Genomic DNA, 26,368 nt, shown 5'->3' with positions numbered 1-26,368 from the left:
TCTGTTTTCCGAAATCTGAACATCCGCCCCCCCAGCGGTTGAAGTTAACAGCACGTTCTAATTAACCAACCCCCCAACCAAAACTGAGGCCTAACCGTAACCCAACCATAACCACTGTTGCCACAATGGCTTTGCTGTTTGCCAACGGGTAATGTATAAATCCATCTATTTTATATCTATCATATTTCTCCTTGCAATTGTGGAATGTCGTTGTGGGGTGGTGCTTATCCAAGATTTGGAATTCGTCAACCAATTTCCAGGGCGTGAAAACTGGGAGCGAGATCATGTTGGCCAAGGACACCCGGAATGCCGATGTGCAAGCCAGCACAGAGGGGAGATGGGATTGCTGCCCTCCGTTGCCCCTCCTGTTCCGGACGGGCAAATCCCGGCAAAGACGGGCAAATCCTGGCAAAACCTGGTGGTTCAGTTTAGCCACAATAAGATCCGCACAGCCGTTGGTCCCTTGAGCAAGGCCCTTAATCCCTGCATTGCTCCAGGGGAGGATTGTCTCCTGCTTAGTCTAATCAACTGTACATCGCTCTGCATAAGAGCGTCTGCCATACGCCATTGATGTAAAGGTCTTCTCGCTGGTCTCCAAAGTGTGTCACCTTACACAGTACCACCAGTTCACATACACATACAGTTCCAACTGACAGAGTGCCTCAGGAGTGCCCTGCATAGACGCTGTGTTTGTGTGCGGTGCCCCCTACAGGTGAACATCGGCAGTGCTCACATGCAGCAGGCCGTGACATCATCACACATCTCACCCTCCCGTACCGTACCTCTCTGAACCGGTCTCCCTCTTTTCGACCACAACGTGCCGGGTAAGGGGCTTGGCTTTCGAGCCAGAGACTCTGCTTGGGAATGCAAGGAGAATGAGTATGAAAACGGGTTTCGATCCTGGATGCTGATTGGTGATACAGTAACACTTATTCAATCAGCCTGTTTCACTTCATGCACAAACCGTTACCTAAATCACAAGTAATGATACGTAATATTGTGTCATCAATTTCTTGTTGTAAGGGTTGTATAAAAGTAACACAGCAATCGAGGCTGTGCTGTATCCTGAATAATGCATTGCACTGGTGCCACAAGATTGGCTGATTAGATAATCGCATTAATAAGTAGGTGTAACGAAGTGAAAGTGTTCCTAATTAAGTGCTCAGAGAGTGTATGTCTTTGTTAGAAGGGCTGCTTCAGCGTGAAGCCATACATTTTATGACTGTTCTGGAGACTTCCACACACTGAGGATGGCCTGGGACCTGCGCACACCTGGGTCAAATACGGTACGTAAAACTTTCGACTCAAATACTCTTCTGTGCTCGATTGATCTTGAAACCCAGAGGACCAGAAGGTGGGTTTCACTCTTTCAGAGAGTATTTCATAGGTTCCAATACACCAGACAAGCTCAGTAAAGCATAGAGGAGTATTTGAATCAAAAACAATGACGTATTCGACCCAGGTCTGGGTCAGTGTAGTCCTGTAGTATGAGCTAGCGGGACACACTGAGTACAGCGAGGAAATCCCCGCTCAAGTGCACTGTCTACAGATCCGCAGTCAAGAGCTGCTTTCAACAGAAACACGTATTTGAAGAAGTGAATCAATTAATGCGCCTTAACACATAAAACTGGATTTGTGGCAATATTAATCTCAGTCATAAAAAAAGATCTGCACTACGGTGCATTATTTCCTCCAGCCGAATTGCATTAAAAACATCTTTTTAAAAATAACTATTTAATATATGTGACAGATGATGCCGTTCATTTGATTTCATAATGAAACACACCAGTCTATATTCTTATCAAAAACACACCGCATCATTATTCGTTTGATGAATCAGTCAATTTCCTCAGAACGTTAGATGTACAAGATATGCAAAATGCAGAAACCATAGCACCAGAAAGATACGTTAAAAATAAATCCATTTCTTTCATGTTGGAAAAAATGGTTTTGTCTGTGAAAAGGAATTCATTTTTAAGAGTCTATTTTTCTGGCATTAGCACTTTTCTTGGAACGGTTTGTACAGTGCTGGCAGCACTTAAGTTAATTTTGAAAAACACAAAAAATACCTACGGTATATAACCAAAAAATAAACCGTAGCCCTGCACACTGTATGTGAATGCAGTATACTGTATGAATTTGCACAAACATATAGACACATACGGCACTTGAACTAAGCATTCGGCGCACTTTAGATAGGACAAGGCAAGCATTGCTGGGCTGAACGGCCTGTTCTGGTTAAGTCATGTTATACGGGAGGAGGAATGCTGAATTAATTTTTGAAAAATCAGGCACCTCTCAGACACTGTTCAACACACTAGACATGAAAAAGAGCACTCTAATAGGGTAGCGTTGTAGAGCGTTGCATTGTGGGAAGGGAGCGGCAGCAATCCAGTAATTGGCGGCCCCACCGCTGGCTACGGCCCGCTCCGACTCGCGTTAGCCTAGCGCTGACGCCGCCGCGTTCTTCAAAGCCCCGCGCTACCCGCCTCAGCGCTCCAGAGAGAGCCGTCGACAGGTGCCGCCCGGCTGCGCCGCGTGTTTGATTAGCGCGCCTTTAATTCGGGGTCACGCTGAGATGAAGGTGACCCCCGGGAACGCCTCAGCCAGACATGAAACGCCCGTGTTTGCGCTAGCGTTAGCGCGAGCGACTGCTCGTGCGAGAGAGAGAGAGAGAGAGAGAGAGAGAGAGAGAGAGAGAGAGAGAGACACGGCGGATTTAAAATGCAGAGAGAGTACATTCCCCCCCCCCCGCGCCGGGTATTTCCTCGGCGAGTCGACGCTAACGCTAACGCTAAGCTCCCAGGACTTCTCCCTGGGTATTCGCGCTGGTATTTGATGTTTCAATACTGTACTGTACCAGGAACGGTAGGCCGTATCCTCGGGAGTTCACACAGACGCGCTACAGTCGATCTGGAGACACGTTATCGCCTGCACTTTGGTAAACCTCTGAAATTCTCACTCGTGTTTTCTTACGGTGTTTTTCGACGGTTCTAAAAATACGAGACGGGTCTTTTGTGCGGTCCGCCGGGACGTCGGCTCACCCTTCGTAGAGGTTGCACGATTCGACGCAGATCCTCCCCCGACTGAAGAACCGGCAGGAGAGACACTGGTCCGGTCCTCTGCCCCAACACCCAGAGTCCGAACACAGGGGGTCGCATACCATGCGCTCCAGAGCTGTGGAAAAGAGGTATAACACGTTTATAACATGTTTATACGATATTTATAACACGTTACAATACCTACATTACAATTATAACAAGGGGTCAACTCATATCATCAGCAGGCCTGCATAACACAGTCATAACGCATTTATAACACATCATAACAACTGTATTACAATTATGACAACTACATTGCAACGGTTACAATAATAGGCTCAATAATTATTTCACCTCTTGAAATGAGCCGTTGTGTTGACAGTCATATTCATATATAGTATCTTATACACAGGGAATTCCACCTCGCGGGATTAGCCAGGATGGAAAGTTGAATTTCTGGTCAAATTATACTTGGAGGACACATAAAAAGAAGAAGAAGAAGAAGAGAAACAACAACAGCATAACTCCCGGAGTATGGCCCCAAAGGGGCGTCTCAAAGGTGTGTGCGAATCCGGTGTGGAAAAGTGGCGGCAACAAGCACACTGGGAAATTGTGAGGCTTAACGCGAGCTGCAGCCCGCAGTAAGAGTGTACGCCTTCGGGAGACCGTCGAACGGGAGGCCAGAGTCCAGGAGGCCAGAGTTTCAGCGGCCTTTCCCCTGCTACGTGGAGTCCAGGCCCCGCTTGATCGGCAAGGGGTCTTCTGTTGCCGCCAAAACACAGAACACTCCTCCATTAGCCCTCTACCTCCCTTAAGCGTGTCCAAGTGTCTGTCTGTCTGGAAGCGTCCCTGCTTCCGAGTCTGAGTGTGATGTTTCCACATCGTCGCGGCAACGATACACGCTGCGGAGGAAAATTGATCTTCTGGCAAAAAGCACATACAATAAAACTCACTTGGTTGTTCGCCATTCTGGAAATGTGGCTGGTCATTATGCTGTCTGAAAATGGCATTAGCTGGACTGGAATGATTCTGAAACGCTGAGAGATTCTGCGTGATTTTGCTCACTGTAAATGACATCAGCTCTGCATTGTGAAGCCGGCGTTGGGCTCAGGGCGTGTTTGTCTTCGGGGTGGCACGTGCTGAATGTTTAGGAGAGAGCTCTCGAGAGGGAGTCAGAATGGACGAGAGGGAAGAGGTGGGGGATGAGGCACATGGGCTGTTTACAGAAATGAAAGGCAGCTCTGTTCATGTTCCAAAGCGCAGAGTGTGTTTCCTGCTTTAGGTCACCGAGAGAACAAAAAACACAAAAACACACAGGCTAATGGTAATGGTGGTGCTGTGATATTGGGTGTGTGTGTGTGTGTGTGTGTGTGTGCATGAGTGTGTGTGTGTGTATGCATGTGTGTGTGCGTGTATTCGTGTGTGTGTGTGTGTGTGTGTGTGTGTGTGTGTGTGTGAGGTAGAGCGAGGAATGGGAGGGGCTGTGATTCTAATGATACAGAGGGATCAGAAAGCCCCTAGCTTCAAAGTTGAGATACACTCTGTACTGCTCCTTACTGATGTGGAGGCAGAGCCGGGGGGCCCCAGGGAGAGGGGGGGGGGGCCCAGGGAGAGGGGGGAGGCCCCGGAGCGGATCACTGAGCTGTTAGGAAGCCGTCTTCGGGGAGAAACAGAAATGATCACCGGCGCAATACAACACCCCACTCTGTTAAAAGAAAGGGGGATAAACAAGGCCTTTTTTTTCCATCCCTGTCGCTCCGTGACAGGAAGAATAATCCCGAGGTGGGGAAGCTGGAGTGCACTGAGACGTGTCCGGTTTTTCGGAGGAGCAACAGCAATCCCACAATGCCCTGCGGCGGATCAGAGACGTCAACCTGGGTTTCCAGGAGCCTGGAACACATCCGGCGGGGGTTCATTCCAAGTCCGTCACTCGATAACTCGCTCGATCTGATTATTTAGCCGCAGCCCGTAGTTGAATGGAGCTTAATGGGCTTAATTGGGCACTTAGCTCAGCAGACAACTTGTCCGAGTCAATATCACATCCGCCTCGTTAGCACGGCGCTGTGGCAGACCACGGTTGACGTTTCGCACCTTGAAATCTCTTCCAGAAGCTTCTGAGGGAGGTCTGGGGGGGTTGGGGGAGGGGTGGAGCTACGCATGATCTTCACGCCAGAATGAGCCCCCCTCTCGTCTCCTTCCTTTCCCCTTCAGCAGGACCCCCAAGCCCGGGTCTCCACCTGGGCCTCCATGCCGGGCCCATCCAGGTGTAGACAGGGTCACCCCCCCCCCCTACGGTCTGTCCGTAACTCCTCAATGTCAGAGACCTCCAGCTGGGCCCTGAGTCACGGCCGTCCTCTGTATGAACGCGACACGCCAGATCTCTAGAGCGGAAAGCAGCTCTGAATAACGCCAAACCCCCACCCCCCATGCCTCTTCAGAGACAGACGTCTGCTTAACACTTCCAGGTCAACTTTTTAACTTTTCAAGAATGTCTTCAGAGCAAGAAATTCAGCCTTACTGCAATGGTATTTTAACACTGCAACATACAGTAAGTCTCAAGGTGTCATTCTTTTGTGCTATTATTTTATCTTTTTTACAGTGCTGCGGAGGTGAACATCCCAGAGAAGCTTGATGAAGTCTGTGGTCCATCAAAGCCGAGCTGACCTTTTGAGGCAAATCTGGCCGTTATTTTGGAACTAGGCCAGTGAGTCAGTCTGCACAGTCCGTATTTTCACCTCGACAGCAATAGCCGTATTCTGCTCAGAACGGAAGAGTTTGATTTAATCGAGAAGTTATTTTTTGACAGGAAGAAAATGTGAGGTCGGATGGGAGGGTATTCTCATTGGCAGCAGGACATGAAGGTAAATGGACTGCATTTTATACAGCACTGTGATCCAACGCCCTTTACCAATAACGCCTCTCACTCACCCACCACACTCACAACACGCTCCTCGAGAGCAATTGGGGGTTAGGTGACCCGCTGAGGCACACTTCAACACACCAAGGGCGGGGGAACGCTACGGCCATTCTTACCTCCTGAGCTAATGTCACCCCTTACAGTACAGTGCAGCTCAAACACACGTTAGGGAGTTCAGTGCTGTTACGAACGGCTGTGTCTCTGTGCCCGTACCCGGCCTCTGCAGCCTAGAGCAGAGGAACCTCTACTCTAACCTCTTCCCCCTTCTTGCTTAGCTCGGTAGCCAGGGAAGTACTTGTGAAGGAGGGTAGGGGAGTATTTATCCCCAGGGACTTGCTGACTCACTGTCTGCTTTGCCTGGCCACCTGCTGTTTTGTTTGTGTTCCATTTTTTTTGCAATCCACAGGTCTTGTCTCTGTTTAAAAAAATTTTCAGTTACAGTTTTGGCAGCGCGGATGTGACTTCGTGTACCCTTTGGCCCTCTGGAACACGTGTTTGGGGGTTCAGAGCGGTAGCGGGAAGGGGGTTTTTTTTTTTGGGAAGGGGCGCGGTGGCGGGACTCACTGCACTCCCTCGGCTCGCGGTTGTTCCGGATCAGGACCTTCTGGTTGTTGGTGCGGAACAGGCTGGTCCAGTTCACCGTGTTGTAGTAGCACAGCTGGCTGTTGTTGGTGATGTAGACGTTCCCGGCGCTGATCTCGCCCAGCGACTGCAGCTGGAGCGAGGAGATCCACTGCTGCTTCAGGATCAGCAGGGAGATACCACTGCGGTCGGGGAGAGGGGGGGGTGGGTGGAAGAGACCATTAGAAATATTGTTTAGTGTGAAGATGCAGTGGCAGCAATCCGACAGTACAGGGGACCGTAATATTTAGAGACATTCAATATCTCATTGCCAAGGCATATTATTTGTACAGATAAAATAACACAGTGCCAATAAGCAAGCAGGAACACCAGTGGCAATCATAATAGCAATTATGATCTGACTGATAACTTCCTTGACTGTCATTGGCACAAGTCTGGCCCAAATTTTCACAAATGGCAATAACAGACTCCAAAGTCAATCAAAAGTCAAGAATCAAGACTAGATATCTGCACTACGTAAGCACCAGACTAATCAGAAATAGCTGAAAAGTCAACTGTCCAATGAGTTTTGGTCTCCTAAAATGGAGGGAATATGCATACAAAGGATGCAGTTGCTACACGGATTACCTTATATGCATGTAAATACACTACAATGAAGGGTGACAGCCTGCACTTTAACCTCACTGTTCAGTGTTTCACTTCAAAACCATCGTGCCGAAGCGCAGAGCCAAAAGGACAGATATTGCACCGCTGTCCAAAAACTTACGGACTGCACTGTACACTGGCAACACGAGCCACACTGTGAGGCGTTAGGCGCCCTTCGCGAGAGGTGGCGGGAAATTCTCATAAAGGTCCCATTTCCAACAAGAGTAAATGTTTGGCTCGTACGGCGAAAATGATGAATTACGAGACACAACACTAGCACTTATTTATGCTCTTTTAATAGCCCCGTTTTAATACTGCCTGGGTCCCGTTAAATCTTCACCCTATTTATTTTGCTCTTTTTAATGCATTCCGTACACTAATAATCTGCTCTGCCGCGATAAAGATGTTAATTTATGTGTACTGAATACCTGTGATAACCAGGAATAATATGCAGTTGGTTTTTTTCCAAGCCGTTTCTGAGTCAGGTCAATGAGATCCTTCATCTCCACTGTAATGACACCGCACTTGTGTCACCTGGTTACCTGGAGCTATTACTGAAAGTCAACAGCAGAAATCCTGTCGGTGCTCTTTAAACTTGATGAGCTGTAGCCTTCACTGAACCCTCTGTCGGTTCATTAGACATCATTTTGGGCCAACAGTACCATGTATGCAACAGCACAGTCTTATAAATTTGGTCTTAGATGTTATTTTTTTGTTTTTCTGCATTAGTGTGTCAGTAGAAAAGAGCTTTGAGATTTCCAAATGTAAAAAAAAACAACGTAATGTTACACATTATTTATTTGTATTTTGTGAAATAAGGTCACCTATTCAGAAATAGACCACTTTTCAGATATAAACTTGATTAAGGCTGCCTGGGATTACTTGGAGATCCAGACGCAAGTGAGACAGCCTTACTCCAAGATAATTGTTGCTGTTTTTGGCAAAGGGTGGTCACGACAAATATTGATTTGTCTTTAACTGTGCACTGCTCTTTATAATATATTTTTTAGAAAGAAATGTCATTATTTTCTAAACGCATTTTTGCTTTTTGCATTTTTTTATTTTTTTACATGCGACTTTTGCCCGATACTGTGTGTGTTTTATTATAAATCCACTTTAGCAGCTTACCTATACAGGGACCTTCCACCAATGGTTGCAAGGTTGGAGAAGACACTCAGGTCTGTCATGTTCTCTGGCCAGGATTGGATATTCAGGAACCCTTTTTTTTGAGCAGGAAGAGAAAAAGACATTTATTATCCGCACTGATACAGATTTCCTCTGATCCATGAACACCATTGCACATCCATCCCACAGATCCAGTAAAATTAGATGTGCAATAAAATGTGTTAATGTGCCAGACTATGTAAGATGCCAAGACGATGTAAAATAAAATAGAAATAAAGCAAACACTGATTCACACCTTTAAAAAACACATAATTGTGCTTACTGTTGGTGTCTTGTTAAATGGCATAATCATACACATTCATGAATGAACAGTTACCAGCCGTTAACATATTCATCCGTTGTCAATTTTACCATTTTACAATGGTTCCTTAAAGACACAGTTTTTACGAAAAAGAACAAAGATGAGGTTTGCAGAGGATATTCTAACTTTCTTTGAGTAAGCAGTTTGCAAATTACCAAAATTGCTTTAACATCGAAAACCCCGACAGGCCAAATTTCTAAGGAGAAATTAAGCTCTGTGACTGAAATCTGATTGCTTTTATGCTGGTACTAAACAAATCTATTACTTTAGAAGCATGTTTTGAAGGGAAACAATATTGTCCTAATGAACAGAATGTGTTTAATATAACACTTCTTTCACCGGTATTGCTCTAAGAATGGATACTTTTGAAATGATACTGAACAAAACAAATCTGCAAAACCGTTCCGCAATCAGAGCTATAACCTTCGCGTAACCTCCTGCTAATTTGTTCCGTTTAGTTTTCGATGTGAAATCTGAGTTCCAGTGTTACAGGAGACCCAGGCGTCCGTAAAATCAATAAACATTTCCTCTAACAGTAAAAGGACAGAGATGTCACATACTAAAAAAACACAAATAATACAAATAATACATAATCTACATGCTACAGCTCCAGGTGATACACAGTGAAATGTTCAGTGATTAATAAACTTGGCTTGGGCAGCCTGTAGGTAGCCTAGCAGCTCAGGTACATGACTGGGACCCGGAAGGTCGGTGGTTTCAAGCCCTGGTGTAGCGGCAATAAGATCAGTGCAGCTGTTGGGCTCTTGAGCGAGGCCCTTAACCCTGCATTGCTCCTGGGGAGGATTGTCTCCTGCTTAGTCTAATCAACTCTGGATAAAAGCATCAGTAAAACAACTGCAATGGAATGTAATGTAATGCAACTCTTACAAAGTAGAGACGGTCCTTTTTTGACTCATATGTACACTGTTAAGAATTTAATCCACAGCGGACATTTTCTCTGTGTCCGGGGTGCATTCTCTCTGCTGCATGGATCTGACACCGAGAAGCAGGGTCTCTAACAGGCCATAACCGAGGAGGAAACAGACTCGACTAGTCTGGTGGTCCTGACTGAGGGGCACGCTCATCTGTAGAGAGACCCCCCTCCTCGCATCTCTCCTGCTCTGTTTAGACTCCGCTCCCGGCTCTCCTGTCTACAGTAAGTGCACATCGGCTGCTGACACTAATTACTTTAATGACAAAAATTACAGAGACAGGGAGTCACTGTCAGCGCCTGTCAGCGACAGGGTCCTCCTGAGGCAACCGTTCAACTTCGGCCTTCATCTACTACTCCCTCTCTCTCTCTCTCTAGCTCTCCCTAACTCTCTCTCTATCTCACTCTCTCTCTATCTTCCTCTCTCTCTCTATATCTCCCTAACTCTCTCCCTAACTCTCACTCTATCTCACTCTCTCTCTATTTCTCCTTTACTCTCTCTCCGTCTCTCTCTATCTCACTCTCTCTCTATCTATCTTCCTCTCTCTATCTCTCCCTAACTCTATCTCACTCTGTCTCTATCTATCTTCCTCTCTCTCTCTATCTCTCCCTAACTCTCTCTCTATCTCTCCCAAACTCTCTCTATCTCTCTATTTCTCCTTTACTCTCGCCCTATCTCTCTCTATCTCTCTTTCTGCCTCACTTGCTCTATCTCTCTCAGTCTCTCTTTCTCCCTCTCCCTCCCTCTATCTCTCTCTCTGTTTCTCTCTCTCACGCTCACTGTAACTCTCTCTCTGTTTCTCTCTCTCACACTCTCACTCTATCTCTCTCTCTCTGTACGAGTTCCCGCTGAGCTCTTGTCTGTAGCAGACAAACAGGAGCGGAGGTAAGCAGGAGGCTGGGGGGAGAGGCAGATACATGTGAGAGGAGAGCCTGTGGCTGCAAACTCATCCCCGGATCCCTTCACCTGTCACACAGTGTGAGTGAGTGTGTGTAGGGGGCTGATGTGTGTGTGTGTGTGTGTGTGTGTGTGAGTGTGTGTCGGGGGGTGATGTGTGTGTGTGTGTGTGTGTGTGAGTGAGTGAGAGAGAGGGGGTGTTTCTGTGAGCGTGTGTGTGTGTGTGTGAGTGAGTGTGTGTAGGGGGCTGATGTGTGAGTGTGTGTGTGTGAGTGAGTGAGTGTGTGTGTGTGTGTGTGTGAGTGAGTGAGGGAGAGGGGGTGTTTCTGTGAGCGTGTGTGTGTGTGTGTGAGTGAGTGTGTGTAGGGGGGTGATGTGCGTGTGTGTGTGTGTGTGTGTGTGTGTGTGAGTGAGTGTGTGTGTAGGGGGGTGATGTGTGTGTGTGTGTGAGTGAGTGAGAGAGAGGGGGTGTTTCTGTGAGCGTGTGTGTGTGTGTGAGTGAGTGTGTGTGTAGGGGGGTGATGTGTGTGTGTGTGTGTGAGTGTGATTGAGAGAGAGTATGGGAGTTCCTGTGAGTGTGTGAGAGAGTGAAGGGATTGTTTCTGTGAGTGCGTGTGAGTGAGTGAGTGAGTGAGTGAGTGAGTGAGTGAGTGAGCGTGTGTGTGATTGAGAGAGAGTATGGGAGTTCCTGTGAGTGTGTGAGTGAGTGTGTGTGTGATTGAGAGAGTGAGTGAGTGAGTGAGTGAGTGAGTGAGTGAGTGAGTGAGTGAGTGAGTGAGTGAGTGAGTGAGCGTGTGTGTGATTGAGAGAGAGTATGGGAGTTCCTGTGAGTGTGTGAGTGAGTGTGTGTGTAGGGGGGTGATGTGTGTGGGTGTGTGTGTGTGTGCGTGTGAGTGAGTGAGTGAGCGTGTGTGTGATTGAGAGAGAGTATGGGAGTGTGTGACCTCTCTCTCACTAATAAACTATTTTGACGTTATTGGTGGAGTGAACTGCACCGGCACTCGTGAGCGACATCTCTGAACCAGAGCGGGAGATGGCTGCTTCTTCTCACCTGTAATTTCCCTCACGGTTCGGAATACGTTGAGCTTCTCGGGGTCCAGAGCTTCTATGCCATGATAAACATCACTGAGAAAGAGAGAGAGAGAGAGAGAGATGAGTGCACGATGCACAGCTGTGACAGTAATTACCTCACACGGTACCTTACCCCAACAATAAATATTCATGAGACTTGTGACATTTCCATCCGTCGATCCATCAATATATCATCCATCTATCCATCCACCCATCCATCCATCCATCACTCTATCCATCCATCCATTCATCCCCTGTTCCTATACCTGAGCCCCCTGGACTGCAGACAAACAGGGATTAAATCTCTGTGTTGTACAGCTCAGTGAAGAGGATGGAGACCTTCTCATCCAAACAGTGAACGGACTAGAGTGTATCAGCGCAACAGTGTGTGTGTGTGAGAGAGTGTGTGTGTGTGTGTGTGTGTGTGTGAGAGAGTGTGTGTGTCTGACTGTGTGGGGGTTCCCCCTGGGGTCAGCCTGTTTGCCGACACACAGATATGTGTCCCTGAGCGTGTTGACGTATCAGCGGAGCGCCTGTTGTCAGCGGGCGAACAGATCGGGGCTAACGATGCCACTAGGGTCGGGGAGGGGAAATGAGTTCTGACAATCTCACACCCCCCTCCAACAGGGCTGGGACTCCCACAGACGCGGAGACAATCTCCGAGCCAATCAGCCGCTGTATCTCTGGAGAGAGACCCCCCGCCCCCACCCCATCCTGTGCAAACTCCAGCGCTCCACCACCTGCTCCTGGTAGCAAAGTGCACATTCAGCACAGCAGACATTTTCATTTTTTGTGTGTGTGCGTGCGTGCGTGTTTTTCAGCCTGAAATGAGACTTCAGCCGTGGCTCTCCTGTGGCCGTTCCCCCTCTCGTTTTCACCGGCCTCGGCACTTTCTGTCTTTAACTGACAGGACTCCTTTACGCGGCCGAGCTGACAGATCACTCGTGGCAAAAAAGGTCGCGCCGTGTTCGGCGAAGCTGATGGGAACGTAACAGTAGCGGGAGCTGATAGCTAAACACGAAAGCGGGGAGATACTCGATAACGAGCTGCGCTTTGACGTTAGCATCGCTGCGCCGTGCGGAGGGATACTCCCACAGAGGCCCACAGAGGCCCAAGCTCGATTCGCATGCTAGGGTGTGCCAGTGTTGCACCTAAACCTTTCTGCACTACACTTTTTAAATGGGCGAATGAACACTGTTCACTTCTTCTTCTGATGAAGGCTTCCCTGCTGAAAAATACAGCACAAGCTATATTTTTGAAACAGCTGGTAGCTGGTTGACCAGTTCAGACCAGCTCCCAGCCGGACATGGCTTAGCTGATTGACCAGTTCAGACCAGCTCCCAGCTTGACATGGTTTGAGCAGCTCAAACTATGTTTTGAAACAGCTGGTATCTGGTTGAGCTGTATTTCACAGCAGGGTTGGTATGGCTGAAATATCAACTCTACTAATAAATTAAAACTTTGATTCTGGAGCATTACGAAAAGTATGCAAGTATTCCTAGGCTACTCTTTTTGACTGTGTATGTGTGAGTGTGTGTGTGTGTGTGTGTGTGTGTGAGTGTGTGAGTCTGTGTGTGTATGTGTGTCTCTTTGGACATTTAATTTGGGTACGCCTCTCACCCTTTGATGCCGGTGATGAGGAAGACCAGGTTGCCGTTGATCTTGGTGCAGTTGACAAACTTGTCGATGTTGCTGGAGTCCACGGTCTGCGCTGACTGCAGGCTGGCCGTGCCGATGCCGTCGCAGGCTGTAACGCAGTCACAACGTTCGCACAACATTCAACAAACGTTCTCAACCACACACACGAAGATAAGACGCTAACGTGCTAACATGCTAACTTCTCAGACAAGGACCCTCCCAGAGCATCCTAAGTGAAATGTAAAAATGTGAAGTACAGACATTGCGACGTATAGACTGATTAATATATATAATCCATTTTTCCTAATACATGTTTTAAATAGTCACTGGAATACTGAAGTAGCTGTTGGTTGACGGTTCCCACAGTGAATCCTCTAACAGAAGCTGGTCGTGCTGGTGTTTATGGCTCTGGAGAAAACAGCACTGGGGCCTCTGAACTGACGGAAAGCCCGGGGGAGCAGATAATATCATCACACTGTTCCTGCAAACGGGACATTAGCGTGCGGTTAAAGCGTAACCTGCATGGACCAGGGCACACAGCTATAGTAGAGCCCAGCAGCTTTACAGCTTTTCAGAGGAAACGGGATGTCCTTCAAATCCCCCCCCCCCTCGAAAAAAAGAACACATTCAGAATGGCAGCCCTCCATATTTCACAGCGGAGTATTAACCCGTGCCAAGGTCACTGAGCAATAGAGAGAGACTCTCATTGTGCTCCAGCAAGCCAAGCCATTATTGTACCGGGCACGATAGGTCCAATCAGCAACACGTCATAGGCACGTAGGCGGGGCCTTCCGAGGGGGAAAGTAAACCTGCGTCTGCCATTGTTCTGATTGTTCTGAACAGGGAGCCATTGTAGGGAATTGCTATTTTTGTATTTTAATAAATAACAATATCAGCAAATTGCATTCAATTGTTACAGTTAAAGGAGGGAGAGGCATTTCGGGAAAAAATAAACAGAGGGTTGACCCTGGAGAGATCATGATTATGACTCACCTCTAGGACTGATGTCGGTGCATGGCAGTGGTTTAGAGAGGGTGTACAGGGTTAACTCAGGTGCAGTGGTTTAGAGAGTGTGTGGGGGAGGACTCACCTTTAGGACAGATGTCGGTACAGTGGTTTAGAGAGCGTGTGGGGGAGGACTCACCTTTAGGACAGATGTCGGTACAGTGGTTTAGAGAGCGTGCGGGGGAGGACTCACCTTTAGGACAGATGTCGGTACAGTGGTTTAGAGAGCGTGTGGGGGAGGACTCACCTTTAGGACAGATGTCGGTACAGTGGTTTAGATAGCGTGTCGGGGTTAACTCACCTTTAGGACAGATGTCGGTACAGTGGTTTAGAGAGCGTGTGGGGGAGGACTCACCTTTAGGACAGATGTCGGTACAGTGGTTTAGAAAGCGTGTGGGGGAGGACTCACCTTTAGGACAGATGTCGGTACAGTGGTTTAGAGAGCGTGCGGGGGAGGACTCACCTTTAGGACAGATGTCGGTACAGTGGTTTAGAGAGCGTGCGGGGGAGGACTCACCTTTAGGACAGATGTCGGTACAGTGGTTTAGAGAGCGTGTGGGGGAGGACTCACCTTTAGGACAGATGTCGGTACAGTGGTTTAGAGAGCGTGTGGGGGAGGACTCACCTTTAGGACAGATGTCGGTACAGTGGTTTAGAGAGCGTGCGGGGGAGGACTCACCTTTAGGACAGATGTCGGTACAGTGGTTTAGAGAGCGGGCGGGGGAGGACTCACCTTTAGGACAGATGTCGGTACAGTGGTTTCGAGAGCGTGCGGGGGAGGACTCACCTTTAGGACAGATGTCGTTGCAGGGCATACACATCTTGATGCGGCTCTCCTCCACCTCCATCTTGTTGCTGGGACAGGCTCGCACGCAGGAGCTGTGGTCCACCACAAAGTTATCTACAGAGGAAACGGAGACGCCATTTTAAATTGGTTCACCCCGTTGACACGACGTAGCCTAGCACGCAGCACACAATACACTTTCAGCCAGCGTTTTTATCCAAAGCGACTTACAGTTGCAAGCGCCTTAGCCACTGGGCAATAGGCTGCTACACATACTCTCAAAAAGGATGCATTAATATGCAACACATGTTCTGAGCTACTATTCTTTTGTGTTATGAATAGACCATTTACATGTAGACTTTTTGACAGTACATACATGTAACAAAGAGAGTAACAAACATTTGCCGTCCTTAACTAGACATTGAGTTGAGGAAAAAAACGACACACTGTGTGTTGTTGTTAACGCATCTGTTTGCATTTTATACTTCCCACTATTTACTAAAATATATATTTTTTAAATGATAAATAACGCTGAGTAAGTGCAATGTGATACTGTAGTCTCCCACCTGTGAGTCATGCCTACAACACCGCATCATTTCAGACAACAGACGAAGGCCCACGTACGCATTAGCACTGAATCATCACAGAGAGGGAACCTGAAGTAAGACTTCCCGCTGACAGACGGCTCTCACAGACAGAACACTCATCTGTGTGTGTGTGCGTGTGTGTGTGTGTGTGTGTGTGCGTGCGTGTGTGCGTGTGTGTGTGTGTGTGCGTGTGTGTATGTGTGTGTGTGTGTGTGTGTGTGCGTGCGTGTATGTGTGTGTGTGTGCGTGCGTGTGTGTGTGTGCGTGTGTGTGTGTGTGTGCGTGTGTGTGTGTGTGTGTGTGTGCGTGCGTGCGTGCGTGTGTGTCTGTGTGTGTGCATGTGTGTGTGTGTGTGTGTGTGCGTGTGTCTCTGCTGATGCTAGAACACACTTTCATATATAAAAGGTGGATTTTTGTTCTTCCATCCATCCATCCATTATCTGAACCCGCTTATCCTGATCAGGGTCGCAGGGGAGCTGGAGCCTATCCCAGCATACATTGGGCGAAAGGCAGGAATACACCCTGGACAGGTCGCCAGTCCATCACAGGGCACACACACCATTCACTCACACACTCATACCTACGGGCAATTTAGACTCTCCAATCAGCCTAACCTGCATGTCTTTGGACTGTGGGAGGAAACCGGAGTACCCGGAGGAAACCCACGCAGACACGGGGAGAACATGCAAACTCCGCACAGAGAGGCCCCGGCCGACGGGGATTCGAACCCAGGACCTCCTTGCTGTGAGGCGGCAGTGCTACCCACTGCACCATCCGTGCCGCCGGATTTTTGTTCTTTAAGAAAATAATTTGCCAGATGTACCCTGACCTAAAAGTAAAATAGAGTTACATTTGGGCACTCATAATTACCTTTTATATGTAAATTATTTTGACAAATGTATTATGTATTGCTGGCTAGCAGGACATTTTCAGGCATGCATAGAGTACCCCAGTGACAAGCCTATACCTGCACACTTTTTCTTTTCTGAGAGTGCAGTAAGCTCTCCTGGGGGGCACCGGATGATTGAGAAGTGAAGAAGGGGGTGGGGGGGTGCTCATTCACCCCCCCCCCCCCCCCCCCCCCCCCCGCTCTCTGTCCCTGCTGAACATAGACTCTATTACACCCTAATGAAGTGTCCTTCCTCCCCCTGCAGAAAGGGTCACATGCAGCAGTCTGGGCTGAGGACTGGGCCGGCCTGCAGAGAGACCTGGGAGGGGCGGAGGGGTGCGAAGGGGGTCACTTCCATTAAAATACCTACACCCCTACCGGGGAGAGAGTAATCGAGCTGGATAGCGCCCGACGCGGTCGGAATAACAGCGCTGTACGGAAGTGGCCTCCGTGTGTGGGAGAGAGCGAGGACCAGACCTGGGACAAAAATGCGGAACTGCGTTAGGATTCAAATACTTATCTGTGCTCGATTGCTCTGATCTGCGCCTGGTGCAACCGGGCCAACCGACTGGACGGAAAGGTTTGCACTTTCTGAGACTATTTCCATCGGCTCCAGTACACCAGACGGGCTCAGGAAGGGGTAGAAAAGCATCTGAATCCAAAACTACTCCGTATTTGACGCAGGTCTGGTGAGGACATGGAGTGAGGTGCGAGAGAACCTGACTGCGGTGCACGCACTCGGCTGGCGGCTCTGCTGAATCCGTGGCCTTTAATGAGGCTTTTTACACTGCTTGCCTCAGTGGAAAAAAAGGCCAAGTGCATTATGGGGTTTTTTTTTTTTTATAAAGTGTGTTGTCCTCCTGCCAGCAGCTGTTAAAACTGCACACGGGAGTCCTGGAGGGAGCAGAGCCACGGTCGCCGGTGACAACAGCCCGGGGGGGCGTCCGGCCGCAGACGCAAATGGGAAGTGGCTGGAACCCGGGTCATGTGATCTGAGGCAGGCGAGGCCGTCTTCCTGTTAGTGCCCGGTCGCCGCTCAGCTACCCTGTGTGTGTGTGTGTGAGTGTGTGTGTGTGTGTGTGTGTGTGTGTGTGTGTGTGTGAGTGTGTGTGTGTGTGTGTGTGTGTGAGTGCGTGTGTGAGTGTGTGTGTGTGTGTGAGTGTGTGTGTGTGTGTTAAAACCTGGGGATTTAAAATGTCAGCGTGGCGAAGTTCCACCACCAAGACTGCCCAGGACACCTGTCTCCCTGCTGAGTCAGGAAATGTTAATTGCCCACCTTACCCCCCAACCCCCCACCCCCCTCAAATCCTACCCTGAAGGCTGTGTATGATGGTTGGGGGGGGGGGGGGGGGGAGGGACTCTGTCCTTAACTGTGCATTGAATGCACTTTCAATTGTATCGTGACCTTCAAGGGGGCCAAGGTCAATGCTGCACAGACTAACAGGACCTGTCTCATGACAGACGTGCAAAAAACCCACAGCGCAATGGTGAAGTGGATCTTGTATTCACAAGCATGCACAAGCATGTCTTGCGCTTAAATATTTCCACTATCAATTCACAAGGCTCTGGCCTCAGAACTGGGTGCTGCACTGCGGCTGCCCACTGCTCCTAAGTAACTAAGGTGGGTAAAATGGAGTAAAACATACCACATGGGGTTCAAAGTACAGTATCTTATCTTAGCTTATATATAATAATAGGACGTTTTACGACAGGATCATGTGGTGTTATTCACACTGTGCTCTGTAGTCACAGATCCTCAGCACTACCATGGTTACAGCTCATCTGTTGCACACGCTACATCAGAAGCAGAAAACAGCCATTTATGATAAAAACAGAAATCCTTCTGACGATCTCTCGGGTTCCTCGCTTGCGTTGCTAATGCTTTCTGTCTGAGTGTCTTTGTACTGCGTCATTTGTGTGCACAAGATGAATCCCAAACGCGCCTTGGAAGTCTGCTCCGCGGAACACCTACTCATCTTAGATGTCGGAGTCGGTTCGAAAATGGAAGGCAATGACACGTGATGCGCGTGCCTTTGTTTTTCCTTCTCTCTGTTTGTTTTGTTCTAATGTTCAAGACAGCCTTTCATCCCTGATGAACGGCAGCCGAGAATAAGCGTGCAGAAAAATTCCACTGCCGCGAAACTGGCTTGATTATCCGGCAAAAATAATCATTATTTGTATTATACTTCTACTGCTGTTGCACCCCTTAGCATAATTTATTGAGGATAAACAATGATTTAAAAACATATCCCGTCTCCATATTTTCGGCGTAGACTACAAATGGAGTGGAGGGGTTTGTGCGAGTGCACTGTGGTGAGGGTTTGCACACTCATGTGTGCACTCAGGCTAGTGCATGTGTGCATTTAAGTGTGTGTGCATGTGTGTGTGCGTGTGAGCTGATTCATGTGTACATGACAATAAATAATCCAGAGTGACTTACAGTTGTATGTGTGTAAGGTGCTTGTGTGTGTGTGTGTGTGTGAGAGTGTGTGTGTGTGGGGGGGGTCTTATGTTGTGTGCGTGTGTGAGCGCGTGTGTGCTCGTGTGCGTGTGCGTTTGTGTGTGAGTGTGCATGGGTGAGCAGGTTTGTGTGTGTATGTGCGTGTGTGTGTGTGCAGGTTTGTGTGTGTATGCGTGTGTGTGTGAGAGAGTGTGTGTGTGTGTGTGGGAGGGGGTCTTGTGTTGCGTGTGTGTGTGTGCAGGTTTGTGTGTGTGCGTGTGAGTGTGAGTGTGTGTGTGTGCAGGTTTGCGTGTGTGAGTGTGAGTGTGCGCGTGTGTGTGTGTGTGCGTGCGTGTGTGTGCACACGGGGGGCTCTTACGGGGACACTTCTTGACGCAGAAGGCTCCGTAGGTGTACTTGGCCCTGGGGTTGTGCTCCAGCTGGAAGGTGGTGGGGTTGTAGACGAAGGGCTGAGGACACTGGGTCACGCACGCCCCGCTGTCGTTGAAGTTGGTGCAGGCCTGGCGGGAACAACGTCAGCAGAGAGAGCATTAGCACACATAGCAATAGCACCTACAGTCTCAGCAGACATAGCATTAGCAGACATAGCATTACTGTACACAGCATTAGAAGACATAGGATTAGCACATATAGGTAGCATTAGCAGACACAGCATTAGCAGACATAGCATTATCAGGCATCACATTAACACACATAGCGTTAGCAGACATAGCATTAGCAAGTGTAGCGTTCAGAGTCGTACAGTAGCATTAGCACACAAAGTGTCAGCGATGGGATGCTTCCTCAGCATGTGTCAGCCTTTACTAATGTCTCCTCCGGACCTCATGATTCACTTTTACGGATGAGCTGGAGGAGACATTATCCATCAGAGCTCATCTGCTTCACAGCGCAGTTACGCTTCAGCTGTGCGTCTGAGCCGAGGCGAGGCGAGGCGCGCGGGCGTCCCAGCGCATGCGAGCCGCCCCGCTCTCCTGTCGGTAAATTATCCAGGTGCAAACGGTAATAACTGTAATCACCCATCGAGAACGGCATTTAGGCGAGGGGGAAAAAAAAATGAGAGAATTTCTTCCTTTAATGTATAATTCACGTAGCGGGAGCTCAATAAATCATAACCAAAAACGCTTGGAAAAGCGAGAAAAGAAGTTCCGTTCTGACGCAACAGACGGAGAGAGACTGTAGGACAGGAGCTGAGGCTCTGGCCATTCATGTTTTGCAATGCATTGTGGGGCAGATGGCAGTTTAATGGCATCCCACACACAGAAAGCAATCCATTGGCAGGTTGGGCGGAGGTGTGCACTGGCCATTCTCATAGTGATAAGTGAGTGACAGCTCGGGAGGAGCTGTGTAACAGGCGTTGTTGTCATAGTGACAAGTGAGTGACAGCTCGGGAGGAGCTGTGTACCGGGCGTTGTTGTCATAGTGACAAGTGAGTGACAGGTCGGGTGGAGGTGTGTACTGGGCTTCGTTGTCATAGTGACAAGTGAGTGACAGGTCGGGTGGAGCTGTGTACTGGGCGTTGTCATAGTGATGAGTGAGTGACAGGTCGGGAGCTGTGTACCGGGCGTTGTTGTCATAGTGACAAGTGAGTGACAGGTCGGGTGGAGGTGTGTACTGGGCGTTGTTGTCATAGTGACAAGTGAGTGACAGGTCGGGCGGGGCTGTGCACTGGGCGTTGTCACAGTGATGAGTGAGTGACAGGTCGGGTGGAGCTGTGCACTGGGCATTGTCGTAGTGATGAGTGAGTGACAGGTCGGGCGGAGCTGTGTACTGGGTGTTGTCATAGTGATGAGTGAGTGACAGGTCGGGCGGAGCTGTGTACTGGGTGTTGTCATAGTGATGAGTGAGTGACAGGTCGGGCGGAGCTGTGCACTGGGCGTTGTCGTAGCGATGAGTGAGTGACAGGGGAGGGACGTACGAAGCAGTCGGAGTCTTTGGGCCCGGAGCAGCCCCCAGCACACTCGCGGTGGCAGCAGTCGCTGACGTAGGGTCCGAAACAGCGGCCGTCACACTGCTCCGCACACACCGTCTTCGTCACTGCGGAGACAGGACAGGATTGGACACTGTGGATTACACGTTTATGTGATGTGATGTCATGTAATGTCATGTCACTGTGGAGACACCGGGGTGTTATCTGACAGTGCTGCACCAACACACTGTTGGGATAATTTAATTTCTTCCCATAATCCTGGCAAGCTTGGTGAAACGCTGAAAAGTATTTGAGTAGAAAACAAACACTGTTTGAACCCAGGTCTGAGCGGAACAGCTAACATCTGAGTGAAGCTAATGGCAAACACACTACGTGACTCTCAGATTGGATACTGAAACGCTGAATGAACTAGATAAACTAAGTCATACTGCAAGCACCGTACACACACACACACACACACACAGATAGCCTCTGTAGCTGGGAGTAGAACAGGTACAGCTGACGTGTGAGAGAAGGTACTGGGGCTGTAGAGCCGTCAGCAGATGTCCTGTAACACGCTAACGTAGCCCGTCCGTGTGTGACAGTGCGATTAAGACCTCTCCGTCACGCGCACCCGCGCACACACACACACACACACACACACACGCACACGCACACGCACACGCACACACCCGCACACACACACACACACGCACACGCACACGCACACGCACACACCCGCACACACACACACACACACACACACACACACACACACACACACACACACACACGCACACACACACACACACTCTCACACACACACACACACACACACACTCTCACACACACGCACACACGCACGCACACACGCACACGCACACACACACACGCACACACACGCACACACACACACACACACACACACACACACACACACGCGTGTCCTCCACCGCGGGCAAGGTGCCATGGCGCTGATATCCCGCCATATGGGCCCACGCCTCCCGCCTGGCAGGTGACAGGTACGCCAGAGTGAACGGGGCTGAACGGGAGGGACGGGCGTGGCACGGGCGGTTCAGCGGGACGCCGCGGTCACCTGGACCCCGCCGCGCGGATCTCCACCTCCGTCAGAGCGCCGTGGGCCCACCTGCGGGTCCTCTGTGACCCGCTCAGGGGTAAGAGCGCAAAATATGTGATCAGCAACGTGTTCTTAACTCAACACTCTAATGCTGATGTCAGAGCTCCAGAACACTGATTTAAGTATTTTGAAAAACAATATTACTGGAAAAACCTACTCTTCAAAGGGTTACGAGATGCGTGAGGTCACAAATGTGTGATTAGCATGTTCTTGACCAAACTTTGTGATGCTTCGCCGAACAATCAGTGCTGGAAACCGAAAGCGATGGAGTTCTGGAAAACGATTTGAAAAATTTGAATTCTGAAAAAAAAAGGGGAAAGTTCCAAAAACAGACACGTTTGAAGTGAAAGCGGGGAGCCTGCCCCTGACTGTCGATCCGGCACGATGTACAGCAAGACGATCGTACGGAGAGGGATTCGAGACGAACAGCCTCCCTGCGATCAGGGACCTGCCGGTTACAGAACGTCAATGGATTCTATTATTGCGTGAGAAAATGAAAAGAAAAAAAAACTCTTTAGAAAAAAAAAAAAAAAGAAAGACATTTTATCAAACAAATGACCTCACCAGCAAACCCCAGCATGTTGATCTATTCGCTATTAGACATCCACTTAAAAACGCCACCCGGCAGCACAATAAAGACCATCAATCTCGCAGGGTGCTGAGTACATTCAATTTCCAGGGGGTAGGAGGTGGGGGGGGCGGGGAGGGAGTCAGAAGAATTAATCAGCAGGGAGGGGGGGGGCAAGGGGGGTGTTCTGAGGTGATCCTCCCGTGTTTTATGATGCAAAACTCCCTGTTCTGCTGGATCATTTGATTTCAGACTGTGAGGTGCAGATGAAGGCAGGGACAGTGGGATCTCGCAGTGGGACGTGCAGCTCTCTAATCCGTGTGCGATCCCTTTACGGCAGAACCGCTCCAGTCACACACACCGAGTTACCCCCACATAACAACACAACTGAAATACAGACAGCGTGATGTTAACCTGCAGCCAACAATGCCTAGTGTAACATCCTAATTTATCAAATTAAAAACATTCAAAACTGTGGAAAACTAGACGCACTTTCACTTGTTACAATGCTCCGAAATCAAAGTTTTAACCCGTCGGTAGAGTTGACATTTCAGCCATAACCGAGCCTTCATCAGAACAAGTCGAAGGCTTGATATGTCTGAAAGCAGCTTATTCTGATGAAGTCTTGGGCTAAAACGTTGATTTTGGGGCTTTTACAACACGTGTGCAAGACTCATCGAGTCTCTAGGCCACTCCTTTCGACTCCGCACTCAGCTATTGTGCTGTTGTGCGTGCGTCTCTTCGGGCTTGGGATATTTCATTAAAAACACATTGGAGCCAGGGCTAATTTCCCCAGGCACCGGAGCGTAATGCTGCAGCTCACGAGGCTAACGCTGTGTATAAGGGAAACGGCACAGGGGGGAGAGGGTCCCAGGAAACAGGCCTGCTGTCTCCACCAGCCTGATGACCTTGCACACAGCCTAGCAGGTCGTCTCCAATCATCTGCAGTACGTACGATCAAACGCTCGGAGCAAAGGGAGAGGATAGGCCCACTACAGGAGAAGGAGGAGAAGACATTGGTTCATGCCAATTCATGTCACCGTATTGCAGGGGTGTCAAACTCCAGTCCTGGAGGGCCGCAGTGTCTGCTGGTATTTGTGGTTTCCTTCCAATCAGCAGCCAATTAAGGCCTTGAGAACAAGGTGTGTGGACTCCTTAGCCAATGAATGACTTTGAAATGTATCTCTCATGCTGAAACACACCAAAAACCAGCAGACACTGCGGCCCTCCAGGACTGGAGTTTGACACCCTTGCCTTATTGTAATGTGTTACCACAGAAGAAGAAGAAGAACAGATCTACACAACAGAATGAGAGGTAGAGGAAGAAGAAAAGATGGAGGGTGGAGAGAAAGGGAGGAGCGATAACAGACAAGGGGACGAGAATGAAAGATGGAATGATGAGGGTAAAAGGAGGAGAGGATAAGAGGAGGGGAGGGGCAGGAGGTATGACAGGAAAAGAGGAGAGAGATATACGGGTCAGGGGAGAGAGGGAAGTGACAGGGGGATAAAACAGAAGAGAGGGATCTGGGAAAGAGTGAAAGAAGCAGAGGATGGGACAGAAAGGGTATGAATCATGTTTACAGACCGGCCGGGTGGTCAGGCTGTGTCTCTGATTAAGAACGGCCCGTTCAGCGATAACGTGTTTATGAGATTTATGAATCGATTTCAGTTATTTTCTATTACAGGGAAGTGCGATTTACCGTCACCCCTTTCCCCTCCGAACACACACCCCTGACCACTGTTCACCGCCCCGTCACTTGAGCAGAGAGGACACGGCCGAGATTTATGAGTGTGTGTGTGTGTGTGTGCGTGTGTGTCTATGTGTGCGTGTATGAGTGTCTGTGTGTGTGTGCATGCGTGCATGCTTGAATGTGTGTGTGTGCACATGTGTCTGTGTGTGTGTGTGCGTGTGCGTGTGTGTGTATGTGTGTGTGTGCGCGCATGTGTGTCTGTGTGTGTGTGCGTGTGTGTGTCTGTGTGTGTGTGTATGAGTGTCTGTGTGTGTGTGCATGCTTGAATGTGTGTGTGTGTGTGCACATGTGTCTGTGTGTCTGTGTGTGTGCGTGTATGTGTGTGTGCGCATGTGTGTCTGTGTGTGTGTGCATGCGTGCATGCTTGAATGTGTGTGTATGTGTGCACATGTGTCTGTGTGTCTGTGTGTGTGCGTGTATGTGTGTGTGCGCATGTGTGTCTGTGTGTTTTTGTGCGTGTGTGTGCATACATTCATGTACTGTGTGCATTTGAAATAAAAGTGTATTTCATGCACGCATACAGTACACACTGCGTTTGTGTGCATGCGTGCGCATACACACGCGGGTGTGTGTGTGTGTGTGTGTGTGTGTGTGTGTGTGCCTCTTTACAAATGTACAGTGCAAGAACTGAAACTGAATGTACGGCACTCAAAGACTGAAAAAAGAATGCGCTCCAAAACCGCAGCACCAGTCGCTGAAAGGGGGGTGCCGGTGCTTTTACCCTGATTGCGGGCACGGACACATTTTGAGAACATTAAATGACACATAAGTCTCGCAGTCTCACACGCCGATCCACTCAGCACCGCCAATGGCGGGCGGAAGAGGAAGAACAAACCAAAAACGAGAGGAGAGAGAGCAGAAAAAAAAAGGAAACAAACCCGAGACAGAGAACGGCGACAGGACGCTAACGTGCAGAGGGAGGGTGATGTTTTCCCATGATGCCGTGGGGCCAGATATAATTACGCTGGAAGTGTTAAAGAGGGCACTTCTCTGCCGCTGGAGGTGAGAGGCTCAGTGTCGGCTCCCAGAGGGCTTCGAATGAGAGGCCTGATTCTCCCCGCAATTATCTCCGACAGGGGCGGGCGCTAGGCTAAGCGCTACTGATAGCTAGAGGCTCTCCGACAGGAGTGAGCACCAAGCTAAGCGCTACTGATAGAGGCTTTAAAACAGGGGCGAACGCTAAGCTAAGCGCTACTGATAGATACTCTCCTACAGGGGTGAGTGCTAGGCTAAGCGCTACTGATAGATGCTCTCCTACAGGGGCTAGTGCTAAGCTAAGTGCTACTGATAGAGGCTTTACTACAGGGGCGAACGCTAAGCTAAGCGCTACTGATAGATGCTCTCCTACAGGGGCTAGTGCTAAGCTAAGTGCTACTGATAGAGGCTCTCCTACAGGGGTGAGCACCAAGCTAAGCGCTACTGATAGAGGCTTTACTACAGGGGCGATCGCTAAGCTAAGCGCGACTGATAGATGCTCTCCTACAGGGGCTAGTGCTAAGCTAAGTGCTACTGATAGAGGCTCTCCTACAGGGGTGAGCACCAAGCTAAGCGCTACTGATAGAGGCTTTACTACAGGGGCGATCGCTAAGCTAAGCGCGACTGATAGATGCTCTCCTACAGGGGTAAGTGCGAAGCTAAACGCTACTGATTCAGGCTCTCGTTAAATGGAGATTACAGCGGTAAGATCAGGCGACCGATCAGAAACGGTGACTGAGGGAACTTCCTTTTCCTGAAGGCTGACTTGCCTTGCCTGCCTTGACTCTGGGGGCCTCAAGCATTCCTATGTGTTGGCAGTGACTTGATTTGATATGACTTGATAATTGACTTATCAGTATGCTACATTAACACTGCATCCATATCCTCACATTGAGAACTCATAGATGACACGACAGTCTTGGATCTTGTGTGCTGAATGGCTAGTTCTGTGAAGGTCAGACCGTGGGTTGGGTGTGTAGTGTGTGTGCGTGGTGTGTGTGTGTGGGTGTGTGGTGTGTGTGGTGTGTGTGGTGTGTGTATGTGTGTGTGTGTGTGTGTGGTGTGTGTGTGGTGTGTGTTTGTGTGTGTGGTGTG

At 49.1% G+C, this 26,368-nt stretch overlaps 1 protein-coding gene across 1 annotated transcript in view; it reads right to left on the bottom strand.

The window, feature by feature from the left end:
• Positions 1-26,368, bottom strand: part of LOC133123135 (receptor tyrosine-protein kinase erbB-4-like) — a 403,692-nt gene that overhangs the window by 87,350 nt on the left and 289,974 nt on the right. The window contains exons 6-13 of the mRNA XM_061233434.1: positions 20,851-20,969; positions 19,294-19,435; positions 15,002-15,115; positions 13,192-13,318; positions 11,552-11,625; positions 8,314-8,404; positions 6,523-6,722; positions 3,045-3,177 (exon numbers count right to left, since the gene is read on the bottom strand). Of these exons, the coding sequence (XP_061089418.1) occupies positions 3,045-3,177; positions 6,523-6,722; positions 8,314-8,404; positions 11,552-11,625; positions 13,192-13,318; positions 15,002-15,115; positions 19,294-19,435; positions 20,851-20,969 (1,000 nt within the window). The remainder of the gene's footprint in view (positions 1-3,044; positions 3,178-6,522; positions 6,723-8,313; positions 8,405-11,551; positions 11,626-13,191; positions 13,319-15,001; positions 15,116-19,293; positions 19,436-20,850; positions 20,970-26,368) is intronic.

Source organism: Conger conger, chromosome 3 (genome assembly GCF_963514075.1).
Source record: "Conger conger chromosome 3, fConCon1.1, whole genome shotgun sequence".
NCBI classification, from domain to species: domain Eukaryota; kingdom Metazoa; phylum Chordata; class Actinopteri; order Anguilliformes; family Congridae; genus Conger; species Conger conger.
Note: the sequence above shows the minus strand (reverse complement) of the source record. Positions and strands in the feature narration are given on the sequence as shown.